The sequence below is a fragment of the Microcaecilia unicolor genome, chromosome 2, assembly GCF_901765095.1.
Source record: "Microcaecilia unicolor chromosome 2, aMicUni1.1, whole genome shotgun sequence".
Classification (NCBI taxonomy): Eukaryota; Metazoa; Chordata; class Amphibia; order Gymnophiona; family Siphonopidae; genus Microcaecilia; species Microcaecilia unicolor.
In genome coordinates, this window is record NC_044032.1 from 154,283,306 (window position 1) to 154,305,942 (window position 22,637).

Sequence of the window (22,637 nt, forward strand, 5' to 3'; positions counted from 1 at the left end):
GTGGCCACGTCGGGTATCTGTTTTAATAAACCACTTCTCCTTTTTTATTCACTCATTTCTGTGTTTTTTATGTAATCTGCTTTTATCTTATTGTTCTAGTTGGCCTGCAATGTGCTTATTTTGTATGTGTTCAATAAAATCTCATTTTTAATTAAAAAAAAAAAAGATGCTGCGACAGGACCTGAAATGTGCAGCTCATGTACAAAAAAACCTACAAATGTGTCTGAATTAAAGCAGTTCTGCAAAGAAGAGTGGGCTAAGATTCCTTAAAAGCAATGTGAAAGATAAATTACAGGAAGCACTGGGTTGCAATTATTGCTGCTAAATTTGGTGCAACCAGTTATTAGGTTTAAGGGTCTGTCACTTTTTCACATGGGCAATATGGGTGTAGGATAACTTTGGTCCTTAAAGAAGTAATAATTTAAAACCTGTGTTATGTGTTTAACTCAAGCTCCCTTTGTCTAATATTACATTTTGTTTAAAGATCAGAAACTATTTAGTGCGACATATATGCAATAATAGGGGAAACTGGGAGGGGGTAAATACTTTTACACCACTGTACATCCCAGGATACCGAGAGTGATCGAACAGGTTCTGATGGGTCCTCTAATGAATGTGTTTAATAGATCCTTGGAAACAAGGGAGGTTCTGTAGACTGGAAAAAGGCCAATAATCCCTCTTCACATAGGAGGGACAGAGAAGAGTGGGAACTAGAGGCGTGTAAGCTCTAACTTTTGGTGGAAAACGTAAGAGATGCTACTAAGCAAAGGATAGTGAAACTTCCTATAATCTTTGCAAGATCAAAGGCAACATGGCTTTACTAAAGGCAGACTGTGCCAAAGGAATAATTTTTTTCTTTGACTACGTGACAAAAGAACTAGATCAAGAGCATGCAGTCTGTTTAAATTTCAGCACAGTCTTTGATACTACTCCTCATAGGAAGCTCATGAATAAACTAAGCAGCTTGAGGATAGACCCAAAGTTAGAAAAACTGGATCAGAAACGGTTTTGACTGACAGGCAAAAAAGGGTAGTGGTAAATGCTGGTCGTTTACTGCTGTCCTTTACTTTGTTACCATGTAGAAACTGAAGGGAACACACTGTAGCAACCCATATTGCATTAGTAAAGTACCACAGTACTAACCTAGTTCCTTGCCTTTTGCAACAGCAACAAAAATTATGTGTTTGAATATGTGCACATAACAAAATTGCAGGTAAAAAGGACTTACTACACTGAATGTCTTTTGATCAAGTTCTTCTGACTCCTCTGAGATGGGAACTGGATCACTACTTGCAGTAATATGAACTGGAGTTTCTGCTGCTATGCATTTCTTCGTTTTTTCTTATTATCAGATTTGACTTCATTTGCCTGTAAAAGAAAAATAAAACTAAACCAATATTTGAAAAGCATGTTGATAAAGGAACAACATCTATAAAAACAACTGCTATAGATAGGCATAGATGCCAGCACAACCAGTTAATGTAAGCAAGTAAATGGATTAGCAGTGTGCTATCTCCTGCACTGCAAAATACTGTGAAGCACAGAAGTTACATTCAATCTGGGAAATCCTACAGAATGTCCTTTTCTGGAATAACCTTCCTTTTTATTTGGGTTGTTTTATCCATATCCCTCCCAGAAAAACAATTGAGGTCCTTTTACAAAGGCACGCTAGTGTTTTTAGAGTGCGCTAAACGCTAGAGACGCCTATATATTACTATGGGCATATCTAGCATTTAGTGTGTGTTAATCATTAGCATGCACTAAAAACACTAGCACGCCTTTGTAAAAGGACCCCTAAAGCTCTTAAGTCACAGGTTATTAAATAGTGGTCAGTTCAAGAAACAGGAAAATAATTATCATAAGCAGACACATGGAAGTGCATGAGACTGGAATATCAACCCCAGCAAAAGAACAGCAGCAGCAACAAAAATAGCCAAGGAAACCAATTCAGTAACTCATTCATCTTCACAATGAACCGCGTATTACCACCATAAATCATAGAAATTATTCTTTATTGGTATACTCAATGTAGCCACGTTTCACCTTCAGGCTGTGTGAGGATTACAAATCTACAGCAAATTCCAGTATAAAAAACAAGATAGTAACATAGTAAGATAGTAGATGACGGCAGAAAAAGACCTGCACGGTCCACCCAGTCTGCCCAACAAGATAAACTCACATGTGTCATTTTTTTGTGTATACCTTACCTTGATTTGTACCTGTCTTTTTCAGGGCACAGACCGTATAAGTCTGCACAGCACCATCCCCACCTCCCAACCACCAGCCCTGCCTCCCACCACCGGCTAAGCTTCTGGGGATCCCTTCCTTCTGAGCAGGATTTCCTTATGTTTATCCCACGCATGTTTGAATTCCGTTACTGTTTTCCTCTCCACCACCTCCCGCGGGAGGGCATTCCAAGCATCCACCACTCACTCTCTCTGTGAAAAAATTCTTCCTGACATTTCAGTAAAATCATTTCAGTAAAAGAATAAAACAGCAATTAAGAATTCAAAATGCTCTCACAGCATGTCAGTCTTAAGTGAGAATAATTTCTACTATTTATGATAGAAATACCTGGTTCATCGTGTATGTGCTACTGTTATTACCGAGACCATAGGCGCCCGGTATAAGAGGCTTGGGGATGCTAAGCCTCCCCTGCTGCAGCAGGATGGATCAGCTGTTTGTGTAACCAGTTGTAGAAATTGGTTTGTGGTTTAATTTGTTTACCTTACTGCTGGGAGAGTAGGAGGGTTGGCTGGAGGTGTCCTGGGTTGCCAGGGAGATATTTAACGAGGCTGACTTCCTGCATGAGCAGTTCATACCAAAGAGACTTGCACTGACACCTGAGATTTTAAAAGTGCTAAAAATAAGTTTTAAAAGTATTTGTATTAAATCTAATTGCAGAATTTAGGTGCTAGGAAGTGGGATTGGTATGCTACGTACTCAAATTTGCTCAAGCCATATGCAAATTAGTCAGTTTTTGGGAGGTTCTCATTTGCATATTTATGGGTAAAAATTGTTGGAAATGTTAGGGCATGGCTCTGATCAAAACTGTGAAGTTTGATCCAAAAATGAAGGGTTTATCTAGTGTTTTTGACTAAAAATTCCCATTAGAGTGTCTGTATGTTAATCTGCATTCAAATAGAGCTCTCTGATTGGATGAGCAGCTCCTGTTAGAAATCTGCCCGGGAACAGAGAGAAGAGAGCAACTGAAGATTTGGACTGAGAGGACATGCAGCTTTGACCTCCGTGTGTAAGGATTGATAGAAAGAATTGAAATTATAAAAGAGTGCCTGATTATGTGGTAAATGAGAAAATATGAGTGAAAAGAGATTGGTGGAAATTTACAAGTTTGAGGTTTCTCTATTGAGAAAAGGATCTGAATATTTCACTTGTAAGCCTTTCTTTGTTCCAGTCAGTGTCCCGCCTTCTTCTGACGTCATTTACTCTTTCCGCGAGGGCGGGACACTGACGGAAATGAAGGGAAGGCTTACAAGGCTAGAGACGGGCTTTCACTGCGGCTGCTGCGACGGAGGCAGGGGAGCAAGGAGAATTGTTGAGGGTGGGTATGGATGGCTGGAGGGGGGCAGGGGAGAGGAGAGAATCGCTGGGTGGGTGTGGATGGCTTTAATATCCAATTCATTCACTATGTGGATAATATTCTTTTGAACTTTCCTGTCTCCTCTCTTTCCCTTAATCTTGGTCCTTTGCAAAATTGTCAGGATGAACTCCCAAACTGGCTTTGTCTATACAAACTTCCCATCCAAAACCTTCAGCTGTTCTAATCTTATTCAACATGTCTATTCCTACAGTAGACTTTCCGGTATTTAGGGGTAATTTTTGATGGCAAACTTACATTTGAAAAACAAATCTCCCAGGTCATAAAATTGGGTTTCTCGTCAATTAGAAGACCGCTCAATTCACAACTATTTAGACTTTCTCTTCACTTCATGTGTTTGTAATACCATGCCTTGATTACTGTAATATAGTTTACTCAGATATCTAAAACCCAAACTCCATTGACGTCATTCAATTCAGAATGCAGTTGCACAACTACTGTACAAAGCCCAAAAGTTTGATCATGTTTTCCCTTTACTGAAAAACTCTATTGGTTTCCGGCTCATGTGCACATTCAGTTTAAAATGTTATGTATCATCCACAAAACAGTTCATCTAGGTACATTATATTGCTCATCTTTACTTATACCTTATTCTCCAACTTGTTCTCTCAGATCTCTTGATGCACATAGACTTATTTTACCATCTCCAAAAAGGACAGACCATGAATCCACTAGGAACTTAGCCTTTTCCTTTAAGGCTCCAAAACTGTGGAAGAACCTTACCCTCCATCAGATCAGAAGTTTTGTTTTCAAAATTCAAGTCCTCTCTGAAACACTTTTTTTTTTTTTTTTTATTTAGCTTTTGGACATTGGGTAAATATAGGAAGAGATGCCTGCCTCACATCGACATAGTCCCTTCTGACTACCTTCCTATTCTTATTCTATTTAAGTAATTACAGTATGAATGGTTTGTAGCAGTGGCTTAGCCAGACCTGACATTTTGGGTGGGCCCAGAGCTAATATGGGTGGGCACTATGTATATATAGGTGTGAGTAGATTTTTTGGGGATTCTAAATAATTTTTAATAAACAGTCTGCCCAACAGCTGTCCTACAGCAACATAAACCACATACATATTCGGAACCTATGTTGCAAACCTTAAAACCACCATACCGAGAATACAAAACACTCAGGACCTACAGAGCAATTCTACCATACCATAAGCAGTCATTTCTACAAGTCACACAAGGAAAAGAAAAGCATCACAGTGAGCACTAGAACATCAATTCACCTATTGTAAAACGAAACCAGACAGAATAGTACAGATCGTCGATCCTGCACAGTCAATACCAACTGAAAGCCATGTCTTTTTCACAAACACAGATACACCCTAATCCACTATAAAATAAGTAATCATAAACTTCCTATTTAGACATACAATGCAACACCACAGAAACAGGAAATTTCCCCTAGTACTGTGCAAAATATAAAGACAGCAGATGTAAATTTGAAAAAACTAACAAATACCAATCACCACTTTACAAATTAACAAATAGAAATAAAACAAATATAGACAATAAAATAATACCATTTTATTAGACTAATACATTTAGCTGTCAGAGGCCAAAACCTTCTTCCTCAGGTCAATACAGTATAGTGTTGTTACAGTATCCTATCCTGACCTGAGGAAGGGGGCTTTGTTGCCCAAAGGTTTGTCAAAATGTATTAAAATTAGTCAAATAAAAGGATTACCTTATACTACTTTATCTTAAAGCAAAAAAAAAAAAAAAAAAAATATATATATATATATATATTTTATTTACAGTTTGTTGTCTCTGGTTTCTGCTTTCCACATCTTCTTTTCACTGTCTTCCTTCCATCCAGCATCTGTCTTCATTCTTTCTCTGCCATCCAGTGTCTGCCCTCTCTGCTGTCCCCTCCATCCAATGTCTGCCCTCTCTCCCTGCCCCTTCCCATCCACCATCTGTCCCTGTCTGCCCTCTCTCTCTTCCCCCTTCCATTCACTGTCTGCCCTTTCTATCCCTTCCATCCACTGTCTGCCCTTTCTCTCTGCCCCTTCAATCCACCATTTGCCCTCCCTCTCCCATCCATCCATCCATCCAGGGTCTGCCCTCCCTCTCACTCCCCCTTCCATCCAGGATCTGTCCCCTCTCTGCCCCTTTCTTTCAGCCCCAGTTCCAGCCCCCTTATCCCACCTGCCCCTAGTTCTAGCCCCAGCCCACATCTCCCACCTGCCCCCCCTTTCAGCCCCCAGTTTCAGCTCCACTATCGCACCAGCCCCCAGTTTCAGCCCCAGCCCTTTTCTCTCACCAGTCCCAAGATTCAGCCCCAGCCACTTCTCCCTGTCCTCTTTTCAGCCCCCAGTTCCAGTGCTAGCCCCCTTATCCCACCTACCCTCCTTTTCAGCCCCCAGTTCCAGCCCCCTTCATCCACATGCTTTGCATTAGGGCCCCCCCTTTCAGTCCCAGACCCATTCTCCCACCTGCCCCAGGCATGCCCCATTTTCCCACCAGCCCCAGACATGGCCCCTATTTTCCCTACTGGCCCCTTCTCAGATCCCAGTTCCAGCCCCCTTCTCCCATCTGAGACCCCCCTCCCCTTCCCTTCTCCCATCTGAAACCCGACCCCCTCCCCTCCCACCTATCTGAGACTCCCCTCCCCTAATCTGAGAGCCCCCTCCCCACCCCTTCTCCCATCTGAGACCCCCCACCCCAGTCCCCTTCTCCCATCTGAGACCGCCCCCAACCTTCGCGTCGGCCCTGCATACATTGCAAAAAAAGGAAATCGCCTCGTTGTCTTCGGGCCTTCCCTCACTGTGTCCCGCCCTCAGAGGGCGGGACACAGTGAGGGAAGGCCCGAAGACGACGAGGCAATTTCCTTTTTTTGCAATGCACGCAGGGCAGACGCGAAGCGCTGCCTGCGAAACGGCTTCACTGATTTTTTTTTAAATGCCCAATTTTCCGAGCGCTGACTGGGTGGGCCTGAGTTGTGATTGGGTGGGCCTGGGCCCATTCAGGCCCACCCGTAGCTACACACCTGGTTTGTAGCCTATCATTGTATGGCATTCCTTTCAAATCATCTATTTTTATTTGTGTAAACTGCCATGATCTATGATCTACGTACCAGTAATGGTGGTATATCAAATTTTAGATAAACAAATTCTTTACTGTGTGCAGCCTATCTTTGGAAAAATTAAAATACATTATTTCTAGTGCTGTATGTTTTTGTTCTTGTAATCTCATAACCAATGCACAAATGAAATTTGCATGATCACCTTTTCATCTTTGCTCTCTTTTTCTTTCAGCACAAGCTCTTTCAGTTTTTCTCTCTTTTCTTTTGCATCTTTTTCTTTCAAATCCTTTTTGTCCTCTTTTTCTTTTTTTGATTCTTTTTTGTTTTCTTTCTCCTTTGACTCTCTCTTTTCTTCAGTTTCTTTCTTGGCACCATTTTCTGACTCTGTTTTTTCTTCATTTTCTTTTTCTACCTTATTTTTATTAAGTTGTTTAACTGATGCAACCTCCTCCTGAAATACAAGAAATGTATTCATCACATGACATCTGTTTTTCTTTCCAAAAGGCAAGAATTAAAAAAAAAATAAAATAAAAGTTAATATCACAGAGATTCAAAAATAAGCAAGATTTCCCTCCATGTTTTTTCTGAATTATTTGACCCCCCCCCTCTCTAAAAAAAACAAAAAAACCCAGACAAAAGTGCTGGGGAGAGGTGATAAACCTTTATAAAGATAATATATTTGTCTGACGATAGGACTTTAGTTATAGCTAAGGTACTTACCTGAAGCAGGTATTCTCCAAGGACAGCAGGCTTTATATTCTCTCAAGTGGGTGACGCCAATCCGTGTTGCCCGATCCGGAACTTACAAAAGTCTAACAAGAGCTTTGTGGAGCATGAGACACGCTCCACCGTGCATTTGCGAGTGCCATCCCGCCCGCTGTGAGAACACAGTCTCCTCAGTTTAATACTACAGCAAAAATAAAGTAAAAATAACAAAGGAGACAACTCCAAGGGGCGGTGGGAGGGATTGTGAGAATATAAAGCCTGCTGTCCTCAGAGAACACCTGCTACAGGTAAATACCTTAGCTTTCTCCGAGGACAAGCAGGCTTATGCATTCTCACAAGTGGGGAATCCCTAGCAACCATGCTCTCTAAAAAATAACAAAAATTGGTCAACTGGGCCTCACAACAGTGAGGACATAACACAGATTATCCCGAAACTATATGCAATCTGAAGGAGTGCAGCCTTGAACAGAATAAAATGGGCCTAGGAGGGTGGAGTTGGATTCTAGACCCCAAACAGATTCTGCAACACTGACTGCTCGAACCGACTGTCACATCAGGTATCCTGCTGTAGGCAGTAGTGTGATGTGAATGTGTGGACTGAAGACCACGTCGTAGCCTTGCAAATTTCTTCAATGGAGGCTGACCTCAAGTGGGCTACCGATGCAGCCATGGCTCTGACATTGTGAGTTGTGACACGACCCTCTAGGGCCAGCCCAGCCTAGGCATAAGTGAAGGAAATGCGATCTGCCAGCCAATTAGAAATGGTGCGTTTCCCTGATGGCGACCACCACCATCCTGTTGAGATTAAAAGAAACAAAAAGGTGTGCAAGCTGGTTTCGCCAGGATAGGCATGAGGTTGGGGGAAAATGTTGGCAAGACAATCGACTGGTTCAGATGGATCTCCGACACCACTTTCGGCAGCAACTTAAGGTGCATGCGGAGGACTACTCTGTTGTGATGAAACTTAGTATAAGGAGTATCCACCATTAAAGCCTGAAAACTCACTGGCCCTATGAGCTGAAGTAACAGCCACCAAGAAAACAACTTTTCAGGTCAAGTACGTCAGATGGCAGGAATTCAGTGGCTCAAAACGAGCTTTCATCAGCTGGGTGAGAATGACGTTGAGATCCCATGACACTGGTGGAGGTCTGACAGGGGGTTTTGACAAAAGCAAACCTCTCATAAATTGAACAACTAGAGGCTGCCAGAGATGATTTTACTTTCTACATGCTGATAAGTACTAACTGCAATAAGGTGAACTCTTACGGAGTTGGTTTTGAGACCAGACTCTGAAGGGTGTAGAAAGTATTCAAGCAGGGTCTATGTAGGGCAAGCAAGGGGATCCAGAGCCTTGCTCTCACACAAGATGGCAAACCTCCTCCATTTGCAAGAATAGCACCTCTTAGTGGAGCAACATAGTAAATGACGGCAGATAAAGACCTGTACGGTCCATCCAGTCTGCCCAACAAGATAAACTCATTTTACATGGTATGTGATACTTTATATGTATACACGAGTTTGATTTGAGTCTTTCCTGGAAGCCAGCAAGACATGGGAGATATCCTCCGAAAAACCCAAGGAAGCGAATTCTAGGCTCTCAACATCAAAGCTGTGATAGCCAGAGACTGGAGGTTTGGATGTAGAAGGGACCCCTCATTTTGCGTGATGAGGGTCGGAAAACACTCCAATCTCCATGGCTCTTCGGAGGATAACTCCATAAGTAGAGGGAACCATATCTGCCACGGCCAGTACAGCCCAATTAGAATCATGGTTCCGCAGTCTTGCTTGAGTTCAACAAAGTTTTCCCCACTAGAGGTATGGGAGGATATGCATACAGAAGACCTGTCCCCCAACTGAGCAGGAAGACATCTGTCAGGATAGCCTGTTGTGGGCCTGAACCCTGGAACAGAACTGAGGGTCCTTGTGGTTATCTGAGCAGCAAAAAGTAACACAGAGGGGGTGCCCCACGCTAGGAAGATCTTGTGGGCTATGCCAATATTGAGAGGCCATTCATGAGATTGCATGATCCTGCTCAGTCTGTCAGCCAGTGTCACGTCTGTGGCCGTGACAACCCTCAGACTTACCCTGTTTCTGGGAGTCAGTGTCTGTGCTGGCTTCTGCTTGTCTCTATGTCTGTTTTAGGTTCTCTCTGGCTCTGTGTGCTGATTGCCCTACTGAACCCCACCTGTGTGGGCTATGCCTCTTCCAAGATGGCCGCCGCCGCCGACTCCTCTATGCCAGTATCCAAGATGGCTCCCGCTGAGCTGACTTCTCTGTGTGTCAAGCCTCTGTTTGGAGGCAAGGTGATTGCTGCAGCTGTGCCTCTGGTGTGGAAGGGCTTTATTAATCACTTAGAGACTACAGCCCTTGCCTTTGCATCTCATCTAAAGGTCCTGGTGTATAGAGTGCTCTGTACACTGTTTCAGTGTTTGCTCTGTGTGAGTTTCTATGTTAGACTAGCCAGCTTAGGCACCGTGTGGCTTGTTAGCCTGTGTATAGCTTTGCTAGTTCTCTGTGTTTGTTCCTAGTGTTAGACTAGCCAGCTTAGGCACCGTGTGGCTTGTTAGCCTGTGTATAGCTTTGCTAGTTCTCTGTGTTTGTTCCTAGTGTTAGACTAGCCAGCTTAGGCACCGTGTGGCTTGTTAGCCTGTGTATAGCTTTGCTAGTTCTCTGTGTTTGTTCCCAGTATTAGACTAGCCAGCTTAGGCACCGTGTGGCTTGTTAGCCTGTGTATAGCTTTGCTAGTTCTCTGTGTTTGTTCCTAATATTAGACTAGCCAGCTTAGGCACCGTGTGGCTTGTAGCCTGTGTATAGCTTTGCTAGTGCTCTGTGTTTGTTTCCAGTGTATGACTTGTTAGCTTGGGCACAGCGTTGTTGTTAGCTGGTGTATAGCTTTACAAGTCTCCTGAGTTTGCTCTGTGTATGTTTCCAGTGCATGACTTGTTAGCTTGGGCACAGCTTTGTTGTTAGCTGGTGTATAGCTTTACAAGTCTCCTGAGTTTGGTCTGTGTATGTTTCCAGTGCATGACTTGTTAGCTTGGGCACAGCTTTGTTGTTAGCTGGTGTATAGCTTTACAAGTCTCCTGAGTTTGCTCTGTGTATGTTTCCAGTGCATGACTTGTTAGCTTGGGCACAGCTTTGTTGTTAGCTGGGGTATAGCTTTACAAGTCTCCTGAGTTTGCTCTGTGTATGTTTCCAGTGCATGACTTGTTAGCTTGGGCATAGCTTTGTTGTTAGCTGTTGTATAGCTTTACAAGTCTCCTGAGTTTGCTCTGTGTATGTTTCCAGTGCATGACTTGTTAGCTTGGGCACAGCTTTGTTGTTAGCTGGTGTATAGCTTTACAAGTCTCCTGAGTTTGCTCTGTGTATGTTTCCAGTGCATGACTTGTTAGCTTGGGCATAGCTTTGTTGTTAGCTGGTGTATAGCTTTACTAAGTCTCCTGAGTTTGCTCTGTGTATGTTTCTTGTGTATGACTGGTTTGCCTGGGTATAGCATTCCTATTAGCCTGGGTACAATTTACTAGTCATTGTGTTTAAACCTGCCGACTGCCAGATCCCGGACAGTCCCTGCCTGTCTGCCTTGCCTTCGCCTAGGTGCCAGGGGGCACTCCTGGATCTTCATTCCTGCTGTTCCTGCTTGCAAGTTCCAGTTCCGGGTTTTCCTGTAAGTCCTACCGGCTGCCAGAACCTGAGGGCTCAACCCTCGGGGAAAGGTGGTCAAGCGTAGGTGAAGCCTAGGTCCAGGGTGTTCCAGTCCAGCGGGTTCCGGTCCCGTGGGTTCCGCTCCAGTGTGTTCCAGTCCAGCGGGTTTCACTCCTGTATGTTCCAGTCCAGGGGGGCCACTCCAGTGTGTTCCAGTCCAGCGGGCCCCATATTCCAGTGCGCACCCGTCCGGTGCGTTCCAGTTCCGAGTATTCCTGTGTAGAACTCCAGTCCGGGGTTCCGATCCAGTTTTGTCTCATCTCTACCTTGGAGGTGATCTTGCCTGCCACTGCCGCTCCACGGTAGTGGCCCACGGACTCACAAACCCAGTGCTCCCGGGGAAGAAGCCAGACAGTTGCCAAGGTCCTCGAGCACGCGACAGGATGCAAAGGCCATGAGTCCGGCAAGATCATCCGTCCAGCGGGGACTACCGTTAATGTTCGAGTTCCTCACGAACCATCCGGAGGTAGTCCTTAATTTGTGGGCAGATCCCTATATCAACCCAATTTTTTCTGTGAATCGTTTTGTGACCCTCCGCGACTACCGGAAGAGACTTTTGTCTGATCCAATCCTGAGAGATACTTTGGAAGCGGCAGCTGAGAGAAAGCGTCTCCAGAGGTGTAGGGTCCGCCATAGCCCAGTTTCGGATATTGATTCTTTGACTCAGGTTTATAAATACCGCTACAGACTTCTCGCGGAGCCAGCCCTGTGGGATACTCCAGAAGCGGAGGCTGAACGAATACGCTGTGGAAGCCCCACGCTTGGGGCTCCCCAGCAGGTGGTACAGAACAATCGGGGTGCCCCTCGCAGTTCAGTTCCTGTTCGGGACGTCAAGTCCAGCCAAGCTCCTAAGCCAGTCCGAGGGGTACTTCCTACCAAGCCCCTGACCCCAGTTCAAGTAGTGACGCCACCAAGGAGCCTGAGTCCAGCCCAGGGGATGCTTCAGACTGAGCCTCCAATTCCAGTCCAAGTAACGATGCCACTTAAGTCTCCGAGGCCAGTCCGAGGGAGGCTTTCGATGGAGCCTCGGATTCCTATGCAAGTGGCGCTCCAGGTCGAGCCTCCAGTCCTCGTTCAAGTGGCACGCCCTCTGAAACCTCTGAGTCCAGTGCGAGGGGTGCTTCTGACGGAGTCTCCGAGACCTGTGCAAGTGGCACTCCGGGTCGAGTCTCCGGTTCTTGTCCAAGTGACCCGTCCAGTCAAGCCACTGAGTCCAGTTCGAGGGGGGTTTCTAACCAAGTCTCCGGTGCCAGTCCACACGGTGGTTCAGGTGGCACCTCCGTTTCCAGTCTTGAGGGTACCTCCAAGCAAGCTCCGAAGGCCAGTTCGAGTGGCGCTTCAGATCGAGCCTCCGATCCCTGTCCAAAGGGTGTGTTCTGCCAAGCCTCAGTTAAAGTTCCGTCCCTGCCAGGAGGCAGAGGGTGTCTCGAGTCGCAATTCCAGTCAAGATGCGGAGTCTGGATCGAGTTGCAGTTCCAGTCAAGATGCTGAGTCTGGATCGAGTTGCAATTCCAGTCAAGATGCTGAGTCTGGATATTGTTTTTGCCCATCAGATAGGTGGCTGAAAGGAACATGCCATGTTGGCAAGACCAATGCCACATCCAGATGGTCTCCTGACACAGAGGGTGTGATTTGGTGCCCCCCTGCTTGTTGGTGTAATGCACTCTGGCTGTTTGGATGAGAACAATTTGGTGAGATAGCTGATCTCTAAAAGCCTTTAGAACATTCTAGATTGCCCAGAGCTCCAGGAGATTCATCTGAAGGTTTGTTTCCTGGGAGGACCAAACTCCTTGAGTGTGAAGCCCATCTACATGAGCTCCCCAATCCAGGAGAGATGCATCCATCGTCAGCACTTTTTGTGGCAGAGAAATTTGGAATGGAAGTCACAGAGTCAAACTGGATCGAAGGAGCCATCACTGAATGGAGCGTACAAGCTCTGGGGACACTTGGATGACATCTTGCAGACTCCACCGTGGCTTGATACCACTGAGCAGCCAGGGTCTATTGAGCTGATCTCATGTGAAGACACGTCATGGATGTAACATACACTGTGGAAACTGTGTGGCCCAACAATCTCAACATCTGCCGCGCTGTGACCTGAGAGGCGCAAACCTTGGATGCAAGTGTGAGAAGATTGTCTGCTCTCGTGTCCAGAAGGTAGGCTCAAACTGTCCGAGTATTGAGCAGGGCTCTTATGAACTCCAAACACTGAAAAGGGGCGGAGATGGGGCTTGGGGTAGTTTAAAACGAACCCTAGTAGATCGAGCGCCCAATAAGTCATACACATGGACTCCTGAGCACCCTCCTCCGAGGTGCTCTTCATCAGCCAATTCTTGAGATACAGGAACATGAACTCCCAGACTGCATAGCGATGCTGCAACTACTGCTAGACATTTGGTGAAGACCCTCGGAGCTGACAGAAGACCAAAAGATCACACGCGGTACTGAAAGGGAGGTGTTCCCAGCTGAAATCGAAGATACTTCCGGTGGGTGGGAAGTATTGGGATGTGAGTATATAAATCCTTTAAGTCCACAGAGCATAGCCGATCGTTTTTCTGAATCACTGGGAGAAGGGTGCCCAGGGAAACCATCCTGAACTTTTCTTGGAGAAGGTATTGGTTCAGTGCCCTTAGGACTAGGATGGGAAACAATTCCCCTGTTTTCTTTTGCAGAAGGAAGTACCTGGAATAATCTCTGCCCTTCTTCCCCTGGTGGAATGGGTTTGACCGCATGGGCCTTCAGAAGTACCTGCCTATGCTGAGAACTGAACGAATGAGCTCTCGGTAGGCAATCTGGAGATTTGAGATACCAATTGAGGGCATAAACAAGACGGACTACTTGAAGAACCCACTGGGAGAAGTCACAGTGCACTTTAATATAATCAAACAAAAATGATTAAAAATTATTGAAAATTTAAGTAAGAAGTATTTGGAGGTTTCTGACCAATGATATGACTGGGGTCCAGTATGAGCTGGCACTAAGGTATTACATTTGCTGCCAAGCCAGGACATCCGAGGTCTTTTCCTCCATATAGTGATATTAAAATTCCAGAGTAAGGAATTACAATATTGATTTGGAAGTTCATAGGCACAGACACAAGAATTAGGTCCTATTATGGGGCTCATTTTCAAAGCACTTAGCCTTACAAAGTTCCATAGTAACCTATGGAACTTTGTAAGGCTAAGTGCTTTGAAAATACGCCTCATTGTGGATTAAAAACTGCTTGAAGGATAGGAAACAGAGAGTGGGGCTAAATGGGCAGTATTCACAATGGAGAAGGTTAGTTAGTGGGGTTCCTCAGGGGTCTGTGCTAGGACCGCTGCTTTTTAATATATTTATAAATGTTTCAGAGATGGGAGTAACCAGCGAGGTAATTAAATTTGCTGATGACACAAAGTTATTCAAAGTCATTAACTCGCGAGAGGATTGTGAAAAATTATAGAAGGATCTTACGAGACTGGGCAGCTAAATGGCAGATGATGTTTAATGTGAACAAGTGCAAGGTGATGCATGTGGGGAAAAAAAGAACCCGAATTATAGCTACGTCATGCAAGGTTCCACATTAGGAGTTACGGACCAAGAAAGGGATCTGGGTGTCGTCATTGATAATACACTCAAACCTTCTGCTCAGTGTGCTGCTGTAGCTAGGAAAGCGAATAGAATGTTGGGTATTATTAGGAAAGGTATGGAGAACAGATGTGAGGATGTTATAATGCCGTTGTATCGCTCCATGGTGGGACCGCACCTTGAGTGCTGTGTTCAATACTGGTCACCGCATCTCAAGAAAGATATAGTAGAACTGGAAAAGGTGCAGCGAAGGGCGACAAAAATGATAGCGGGGATGGGACGACTTCCCTATGAAGAAAGACTAAGGAGGCTAGGGCTTTTCAGCTTGGAGAAGAGAGGGCTGAGGGGAGACATGATAGAGGTATATAAAATAATGAGTGGAGTGGAACAGGTGGATGTGAAGCATCTGTTCACGCTTTCCAAAAATACTAGGACTAGGGGGCATGCGATGAAACTACAGTGTAGTAAATTTAAAATAAATAGGAGAAATATTTCTTCACCCAACACATAATTAAACTCTGGAATTCATTGCCAGAGAACGTAGTGAAGGCGGTTAGTTTGGCAGAGTTTAAAAAGGGGTTGGACGGTTTCCTAAAGGACAAGTCCATAGACCGCTATGGAGGAGTGGCCTAGTGGTTAGAGTGGTGGACTTTGGTCCTGGGGAACTGAGGAACTGAGTTCGATTCCTGGCACAGGCAGCTCCTTGTGACTCTGGGCAAGTCTCTTAACCCTCCATTGCCCGCCGCATTGAGCCTGCCATGAGTGGGAAAGCGCGGGGTACAAAATGTAACAAAAAATAAATGGACTTGGGAAAAATCCACAATTCCAGGAATAACATGTATAGAATGTTTGTACGTTTGGGAAGCTTGCCAGGTGCCCTTCGCCTGGATTGGCCGCTGTCGGGGACAGGATGCTGGGCTCGATGGACCTTTGGTCTTTTCCCAGTATGGCATTACTTTTGTACTTATGAAGGTTGATTTTTCAGCTAACTGAACAGCAGCCAAAACAGACTGCAATGTCTCCAAATGAAAATGCTGGATACGAAGAAACTGATTGACTTTCTTGAGGTCCAACATCGGGACCACAAAGTAAATGGAGTACTAGCCATGCCCAAGCTTGTGAGTTGGCACCAGCGTTGCTGGTACATTGCAAAAGGACTCCAAAGAAAATATGTGATGAGAGAGGAAAACTCTTAGTAATCTTCTCTGATAATTTCTAGGACACACTGGTCCATAGTAATTTTGGACCACTCCTCGTAAGAGAGAGATAAATGCCCTCTCATTTTTTTCCTTTGAAGAGTGGATGGGGTTCCCATCGTTGCGGAAGTCTGGTGATGCCAGCAGCCCCAGTACTCTGACTGGTAGGTCGCTTATCTGAGCGAAAGGACTATCATAGTTGAAACCGTCATCTAGGTACATAAGCAGAAGAGGAAGAAAAATGCAAACAACCAGGACTATACCACCCAGCATCCTTCAGGTGAGGACATGACTGAATAGACCAAAAGGATGACTTTGGTCTGTCTTCTGGCAGGCGCAGGATTTTGGAGTCCAACAAATCGTTAACCAGTTTCTCTAAAATCATTGTCAAATAGGAGATGACGTCTGAAAGGCAATTTAGTAAGATGCTGCTTAGACGCAACATCTGCTGTCGAGTGCCGTAGTCATAACGAGTGATGGGCAGCCAGTGCCATAGCACTATACAAATGTTAATAATAATAATTTGCTTGGCCAAGACCCTGATCAAGTCATAGAGAGAATCCGCCAAATACGCGAGACCAGTCTCCATGCTCGGGAACGCCAAAGACAACTGCTCTCCGGGTGCCACCAAGGTGTCTGCTGTGCCCAACTGAGGCAAGCCCATGCCACATATGAGCTGCAGATGGCCGCCTGGAACGAGAGCGCCAAAATCTCAAAGGACATCTTCAAAGATGACTCCAGCAAGTTGTCCAGTTAATTCTGGACAATAGTGTAAAGCTTATACATAGCCCTGGACACCCGTAGACCACCATTCCTAAATAGCCTCATAGACTGGGAAGGCCCTAGGCATCAGCCTAGTGCTAGCCATCTTCGGATTGGTGGTCACCAGAACTGGGTCCTTACCACTGGAAATATTAGGTGCTTGCAATGCCTTCATAATGAAAGCAGGGTGTTCCTCCCTGTTAAAGATCCTCACCACGTCATCCAGTGCTTCAGGAACAGGATCCTATAAAGAAGAGGCTGAGTACCCAATGCCTCAGGAATGGCATCTATGCATCTTCTCTTAGCCAAGGGATCACCCTGCAGAGGCTATGCAGCTTGCAAGGGGTCTATCTGGAGAGGTAAGATAGAAGGAGCCCCCTGGTGATGAGACTGTTTAAGTAGGTAGGCCTGATGAAGGAGCAGAACACACTCTGGAGAAAAATGCTTCATAGAAACCCCAGAAGAAGAGCTTGTTCCATTACCTGCTATTTGAGTAGACAGAAACAGCCCAGAACCCGAGGGAGCGATCCTAAACCCTGCACCTTGAATGCTGCAACAATGGGCGACTTGGGCTTCCGAGACAAGATGGCCAAGGCTGCATTCTGAGAAAAACACGCATGGGACTGCATGTGCTGAGGGCAGAATGCATGCCAGGGAAACCTCTGCGCAAGAAAATGTCTCCTCAGGAAGTACTCCCTCCGACTCTGAACAAGGACCCAAACACTACCCTGACACTGCTCACTGCTTCACATAGTGGGAGCAGCGTTTCACCGACTCAGCCCCCAACATACCGAACTGAAAGTGAAACCGCAAGTGCCACCCTGCCCCCTTTCCACAGCACAGCCCCCGACAGCACAAAGTTGCAGGTGACTCTCTCCAAGAAATGGATTTAAGGATTGTTTGCTTTTTTTCAAATGAAAGATCACTCTGAGAGGAAGGAGTAGAGATAAATGGGCTGGAATGGGGCACATGGTGGGGGAGGGACCTGATGAACTCCATAAAGCGGGCACCAGTCAACCTAGGCACCCCTAAGCTCAAAAGAACTGGGAAACCCAGAACAGGAGCTGGAACCAAAGATGAAACCAGGAGCTTGTGAAGCACCATCTACCGCCTGCAGGAGACAGAGATACCCTGACTGACCAGGAGGGATACCGTCCTATAAGACAGAGTTCAATTTAGTGCTCTCTATCTCTGGATTCATCTGCCGATGCTAAGTGGGTATCATTATCTGATGGTTCCAACAAGGAGAAGCTGTTCTTGCACAGTTGATATTGTGCAAGTTCCCTTACTCTTAATGTTTCAGCTAAACAAACTACAACAGGTGTGGAGAAAAGCTACTTGTGAAACATCATCCTGCTGTATAACGAGAAAGCGAATGATACATACCTGTAGCAGGTGTTCTCCGAGGACAGCAGGCTGATTGTTCTCACGACTGGGTTGACATCCACGGCAGCCCCTCAAACCAGAAGAAAAAACTCGTGGGAGGTCCCGCGGGCACGCCCACCGCGCATGCGCGGCCGTCTTCTCGCCCGTGCGCTCCCGCTCAGTTAAATGACAAGCAAAGAAATGAGGAAAAAACGCAACTCCAAAGGGGAGGAGGGAGGGTAGGTGAGAACAATCAGCCTGCTGTCCTCGGAGAACAACTGCTACAGGTATGTATCATTCGCTTTCTCCGAGGACAAGCAGGCTGCTTGATCTCACGACTGGGGTATCCGTAGCTCCCAGGCTCACTCAAAACAACAAACAGGGTCAATTGGGCCTCGCAACGGCGAGGACATAACAGAAATTGACCTACGAAGAACAACTAACTGAGAGTGCAGCCTGAACAAAATAAAAACCGGGCCCAGGAGGGTGGAGTTGGATTCAAATCCCAAACAGATTCTGCAGCACCGACTGCCAAAACCAACTGTCACGTCGGGTATCCTGCTGGAGGCAGTAATGTGATGTGAATGTGTGGACAGATGACCACGTCAAAGCCATGCTAATCTCTTCAATAATGGCTGACTTCAAGTGAGCCACGGACGCTGCCATGGCTCGAACACTATGAGCCGTGACATGACTCTCAAGAGTCAGCCCAGCCTGGGCGTAAGTGAAGGAAATACAATCTGCTAGCCAATTGGATGTGCGTTTCCTGACAGCGACCCCCTTCCTATTGGGGTCGAAAAAAACAAACAGTTGGGCGGACTGTCTGTGGAGCTGTGTCCGCTCCAGGTAGAAGGCCAATGCTCTCTTGCAGTCCAATGTGTGCAACTGACGTTCAGCAGGGCGGGTGTGAGGCCTGGGAAAGAATGTTGGCAAGACAATTGACTGGTTAAGATGGAACTCCGACACCACCTTTGGCAGGAACTTAGGGTGAGTGCGGAGGACTACTCTGTTATGATGAAATTTAGTATAAGGAGCATGAGCTACCAAGGCTTGAAGCTCACTGACTCTACGAGCTGAAGTAACTGCCACCAAGAAAATGACCTTCCAGGTCAAGTACTTCAGATGGCAGGAATTCAGTGGCTCAAAAGGAGGTTTCATCAGCTGGGTGAGGACGACGTTGAGATCCCATGACACTGCAGGAGGCTTGACAGGGGGCTTTGACAAAAGCAAACCTCTCATGAATCGAACGACTAAAGGATCTCCAGAAATGGCTTTTCCCTCTACACGATGATGGTAAGCACTAATTGCACTAAGGTGATTCCTTACTGAGTTGGTCTTGAGACCCGACTCCGACAAGTGTAGAAGGTACTCAAGCAGGGTCTGCGCAGGACAAGAAAGAGGTTCTAGGGCCTTGCTCTCACACCAAACGACAAACCTCCTCCACTTAAAAAAGTAACTCTTCTTAGTAGAATCCCTCCTAGAGGCAACAAGATACGGGAGACCCCCTCAGACAGACCTAATGAAGCAAAATCTACGCCCTCAACATCCAGGCCGTGAGAGCCAGAGACTGAAGGTTGGGGTGCAGAAGTGCTCCGTCGTTCTGCGAAATGAGAGTTGGAAAACACTCCAATCTCCACGTTTCTTCGGAGGACAACTCCAGAAGAAGAGGGAACCAGATCTGACGGGGCCAAAAGGGCGCGATCAGAATCATGGTGCTGTGGTCTTGCTTGAGCTTCAGTAAGGTCTTCCCCACCAAAGGTAGGGGAGGATATGCAAACAGGAGGCCCTTCCTCCAATGGAGGAGAAAGGCATCCGACGCTAGTCTGCCGTGTGCCTGAAGTCTGGAACAGAATTGAGGCACCTTGTGATTGGTCTAGGAGGCGAAAAGGTCCACCGAGGGAGTGCCCATTCTCGGAAGATCTTGCGTACCACCCTGGAATAGAGCGACTATTCGTGCGGTTGCATGGGTCTGCTTAGCCTGTCGGCCAGACTGTTGTTTACGCCTGCCAGGTACGTGGCTTGGAGAAGCATGCCGTGCTGGCCTGCCCATCGCCACATCCTGACGGCCTCCTGACACAGGGGGCGAGATCCGGTGCCCCCCCCTGCTTGTTGATGTAGTACATTGCAACCTGATTGTCCGAATTTGGATAATTTGGGAAGACAGCCGATCCCTGAAGGCCTTCAGCGCGTTCCAGACTGCTTGGAGCTCCAGGAGATTGATCTGAAGACCTGCTTCCTGGAGGGACCACATCCCTTGGGTGTGGAGCCCATCGACATGAGCTCCCCACCCCAGGAGAGATGCATCCGTCGTCAGCACTTTTTGCAGCTGAGGAATTTGGAACGGGCGTCCCAAGGTCAAATTGGTCCGAATCGTCCACCAGCGCAGCGAATTGCGACAACTGATGGGCAGGCAGATGGCATCTTCTAGATTCCCGGTGGCCTGGCATCACTGGGAAGCTAGGGTCCACTGAGCTGATCTCATGTGAAGATGAGCCATGGGAGTCACATGGACTGTAGAGGCCATATGGCCCAGGAGTCTCAACATCTGCCGAGCTGTGATCTGCTGGGACGTTCTGGCCTGGGAGGCGAGGGACAGAAGGTTCTAAGCCCTCGCCTCGGGAAGATAGGCATGAGCCGTTTGTGAATTCAGCAGAGCTCCTATGAATTCGAGAGATTGGACTGGCTGGAGATGGGACTTCGGGTAATTTATTACAAACCCCAGCAGCTCCAGGAGTTGAATAGTGCACTGCATGGACCGAAGAGCTTCCGCCTCTGAGGTGCTCTTCACCAGCCAATCGTCGAGATACGGGAACACGTGCACCCCCAGCTTGCGCAGGTACGCCGCAACCACCACGAGACACTTCGTGAATACCCATGGTGCAGAGGCGAGCCCAAAGGGCAGCACACAATACTGGAAGTGACGTATCCCCAGACGGAATCGCAGATACTGTCTGTGAGCTGGCAGTATCGGGATGTGAGTATAAGCATCCTTTAAATCCAGGGAGCATAGCCAATCGTCTTTCTGAATCATGGGGAGAAGGGTGCCTAAGGAAAGCATCCTGAACTTTTCTTGTACCAGATATTTGTTCAGGCCCCTCAGGTCTAGGATGGGGCGCATCCCCCCTGTCTTCTTTTCCACAAGGAAGTACCTGGAATAGAATCCCTGCCCCTCCTGCCCGGGTGGCACGGGCTCGACCGCATTGGCACTGAGAAGGGCGGAGAGTTCCTCTGCAAGTACCTGCTTGTGGTGGGAGCTGAAGGATTGAGCTCACGGTGGACAATTTGGTGGGGTGGAGATCAAATTCAGGGTGTATCCGCACCGCACTATTTGGAGAACCCACTGGTCGGAGGTTACGAGAGGCCACCTTTGGTGAAAAACTGTCAACCTCCCCCCGACCGGCAGGCCGTCTGGCACGGCTACTTTGATGGCGGCTATGTTCCCATGGATCCAGTCAAAAGCCCGTCCCCTGCTTTTGCTGTGGAGCCGCAGGGGGCTGCTTAGGCGCACGCTGTTGACGGGAACGAGCGCGCTGGGACTGTCCCTGTGCCTGAGGAGGCCTTTGGGCAGGCTGGTTGTACGTACGCTTGCTGTAAGCGTAAGGTGCAGCCTGCCGGGCCCGGGAAAAACGTCCACCTGTGGAGGTGGATGCTGAAGGCGCCCGGTGGGAGAGCTTGTCGAGAACGGTTTCCCGCTGGTGCAGTTGGTCCACCAACTGCTTGACCTTCTTGCTAAAAATGTTATCCCCCGGCAAGGGACATCTGCCAGACGTTGCTGGGTCCGGTTGTCCAGGTCAGAGGCACGCAGCCATGAGAGTCTGCGCGCATCACTATACCCTGGGCCGCGGCTCTGGATGCCACATCACAGGTGTTATAAATACCCCTGGACAGGAATTTTCTGCACGCCTTCAGCTGCCTGACCACCTCCTAAAAAGGCCTGGACTGCTCCGGGAGGAGCTTGTCAACCAGGTCCGCCAGTTGCCGCACATTGTTCCGCATGTGGATGCTTGTGTAGAGCTGGTATGACTGGATTGTGGTCACAAGCATGGAAGAATGGTAGGCCTTCCTCCCAAACGAGTCCAGAGTGCCAGACTCCCGCCCTGGGGGCGCCGAGGCGGTATCCCTCGAACTCCTTGCCCTTTTGAGAGCAGAGTCCACGATCGCTGAGTCATATGGCAGCTGAGGCCGCATCAACTCCGGGTCTGTGTGGACTCTGTATTGGGACTCCGCTTTCTTAGGGATGGTGGGATTAGATAAGGGCTTCAACCAGTTCCGAAGCAGTGTCTCCTTGAAGACATTGTGCAACGGTACCGTGGAAGACTCTCTAGGTGGTGATGGATAGTCGAGGACTTCGAGTATCTCAGCCCTCGGCTCATCCACGGTGACCACTGGGAAGGGAATGCTAATAGACATGTCCCGGACAAAAGAGGCGAAGGAGAGGCTCTCTGGAGGCGAGAGCTTCCTCTCCGGTGAAGGCGTGGGGTCGGAGGGAAGACCCGCAGACTCCTCGGAGGAGAAATATCTGGGGTCTTCCTCCTCCCCCCATGAGGCCTCCTCCTCGGTGTCGGACATGAGCTCTCTGAGCTCAGACCACAACCGGGCCCGTCTCGACCCCGAAGAACCACGTCCTCGATGATGGTACCGAGAGGTGGACTCCCGCGCCGGCGGGGA

The 22,637-nt window shown here is 47.3% G+C and overlaps 1 protein-coding gene across 1 annotated transcript in view; it reads right to left on the reverse strand.

Moving 5' to 3' along the window:
• CHD1 (chromodomain helicase DNA binding protein 1) overlaps window positions 1–22,637 on the reverse strand; it is a 560,349-nt gene that overhangs the window by 70,013 nt on the left and 467,699 nt on the right. Inside the window, 3 exon segments of the mRNA XM_030193417.1 lie at window positions 1,229–1,335; window positions 1,338–1,368; window positions 6,854–7,102. Of these exon segments, the coding sequence (XP_030049277.1) occupies window positions 1,229–1,335; window positions 1,338–1,368; window positions 6,854–7,102 (387 nt within the window).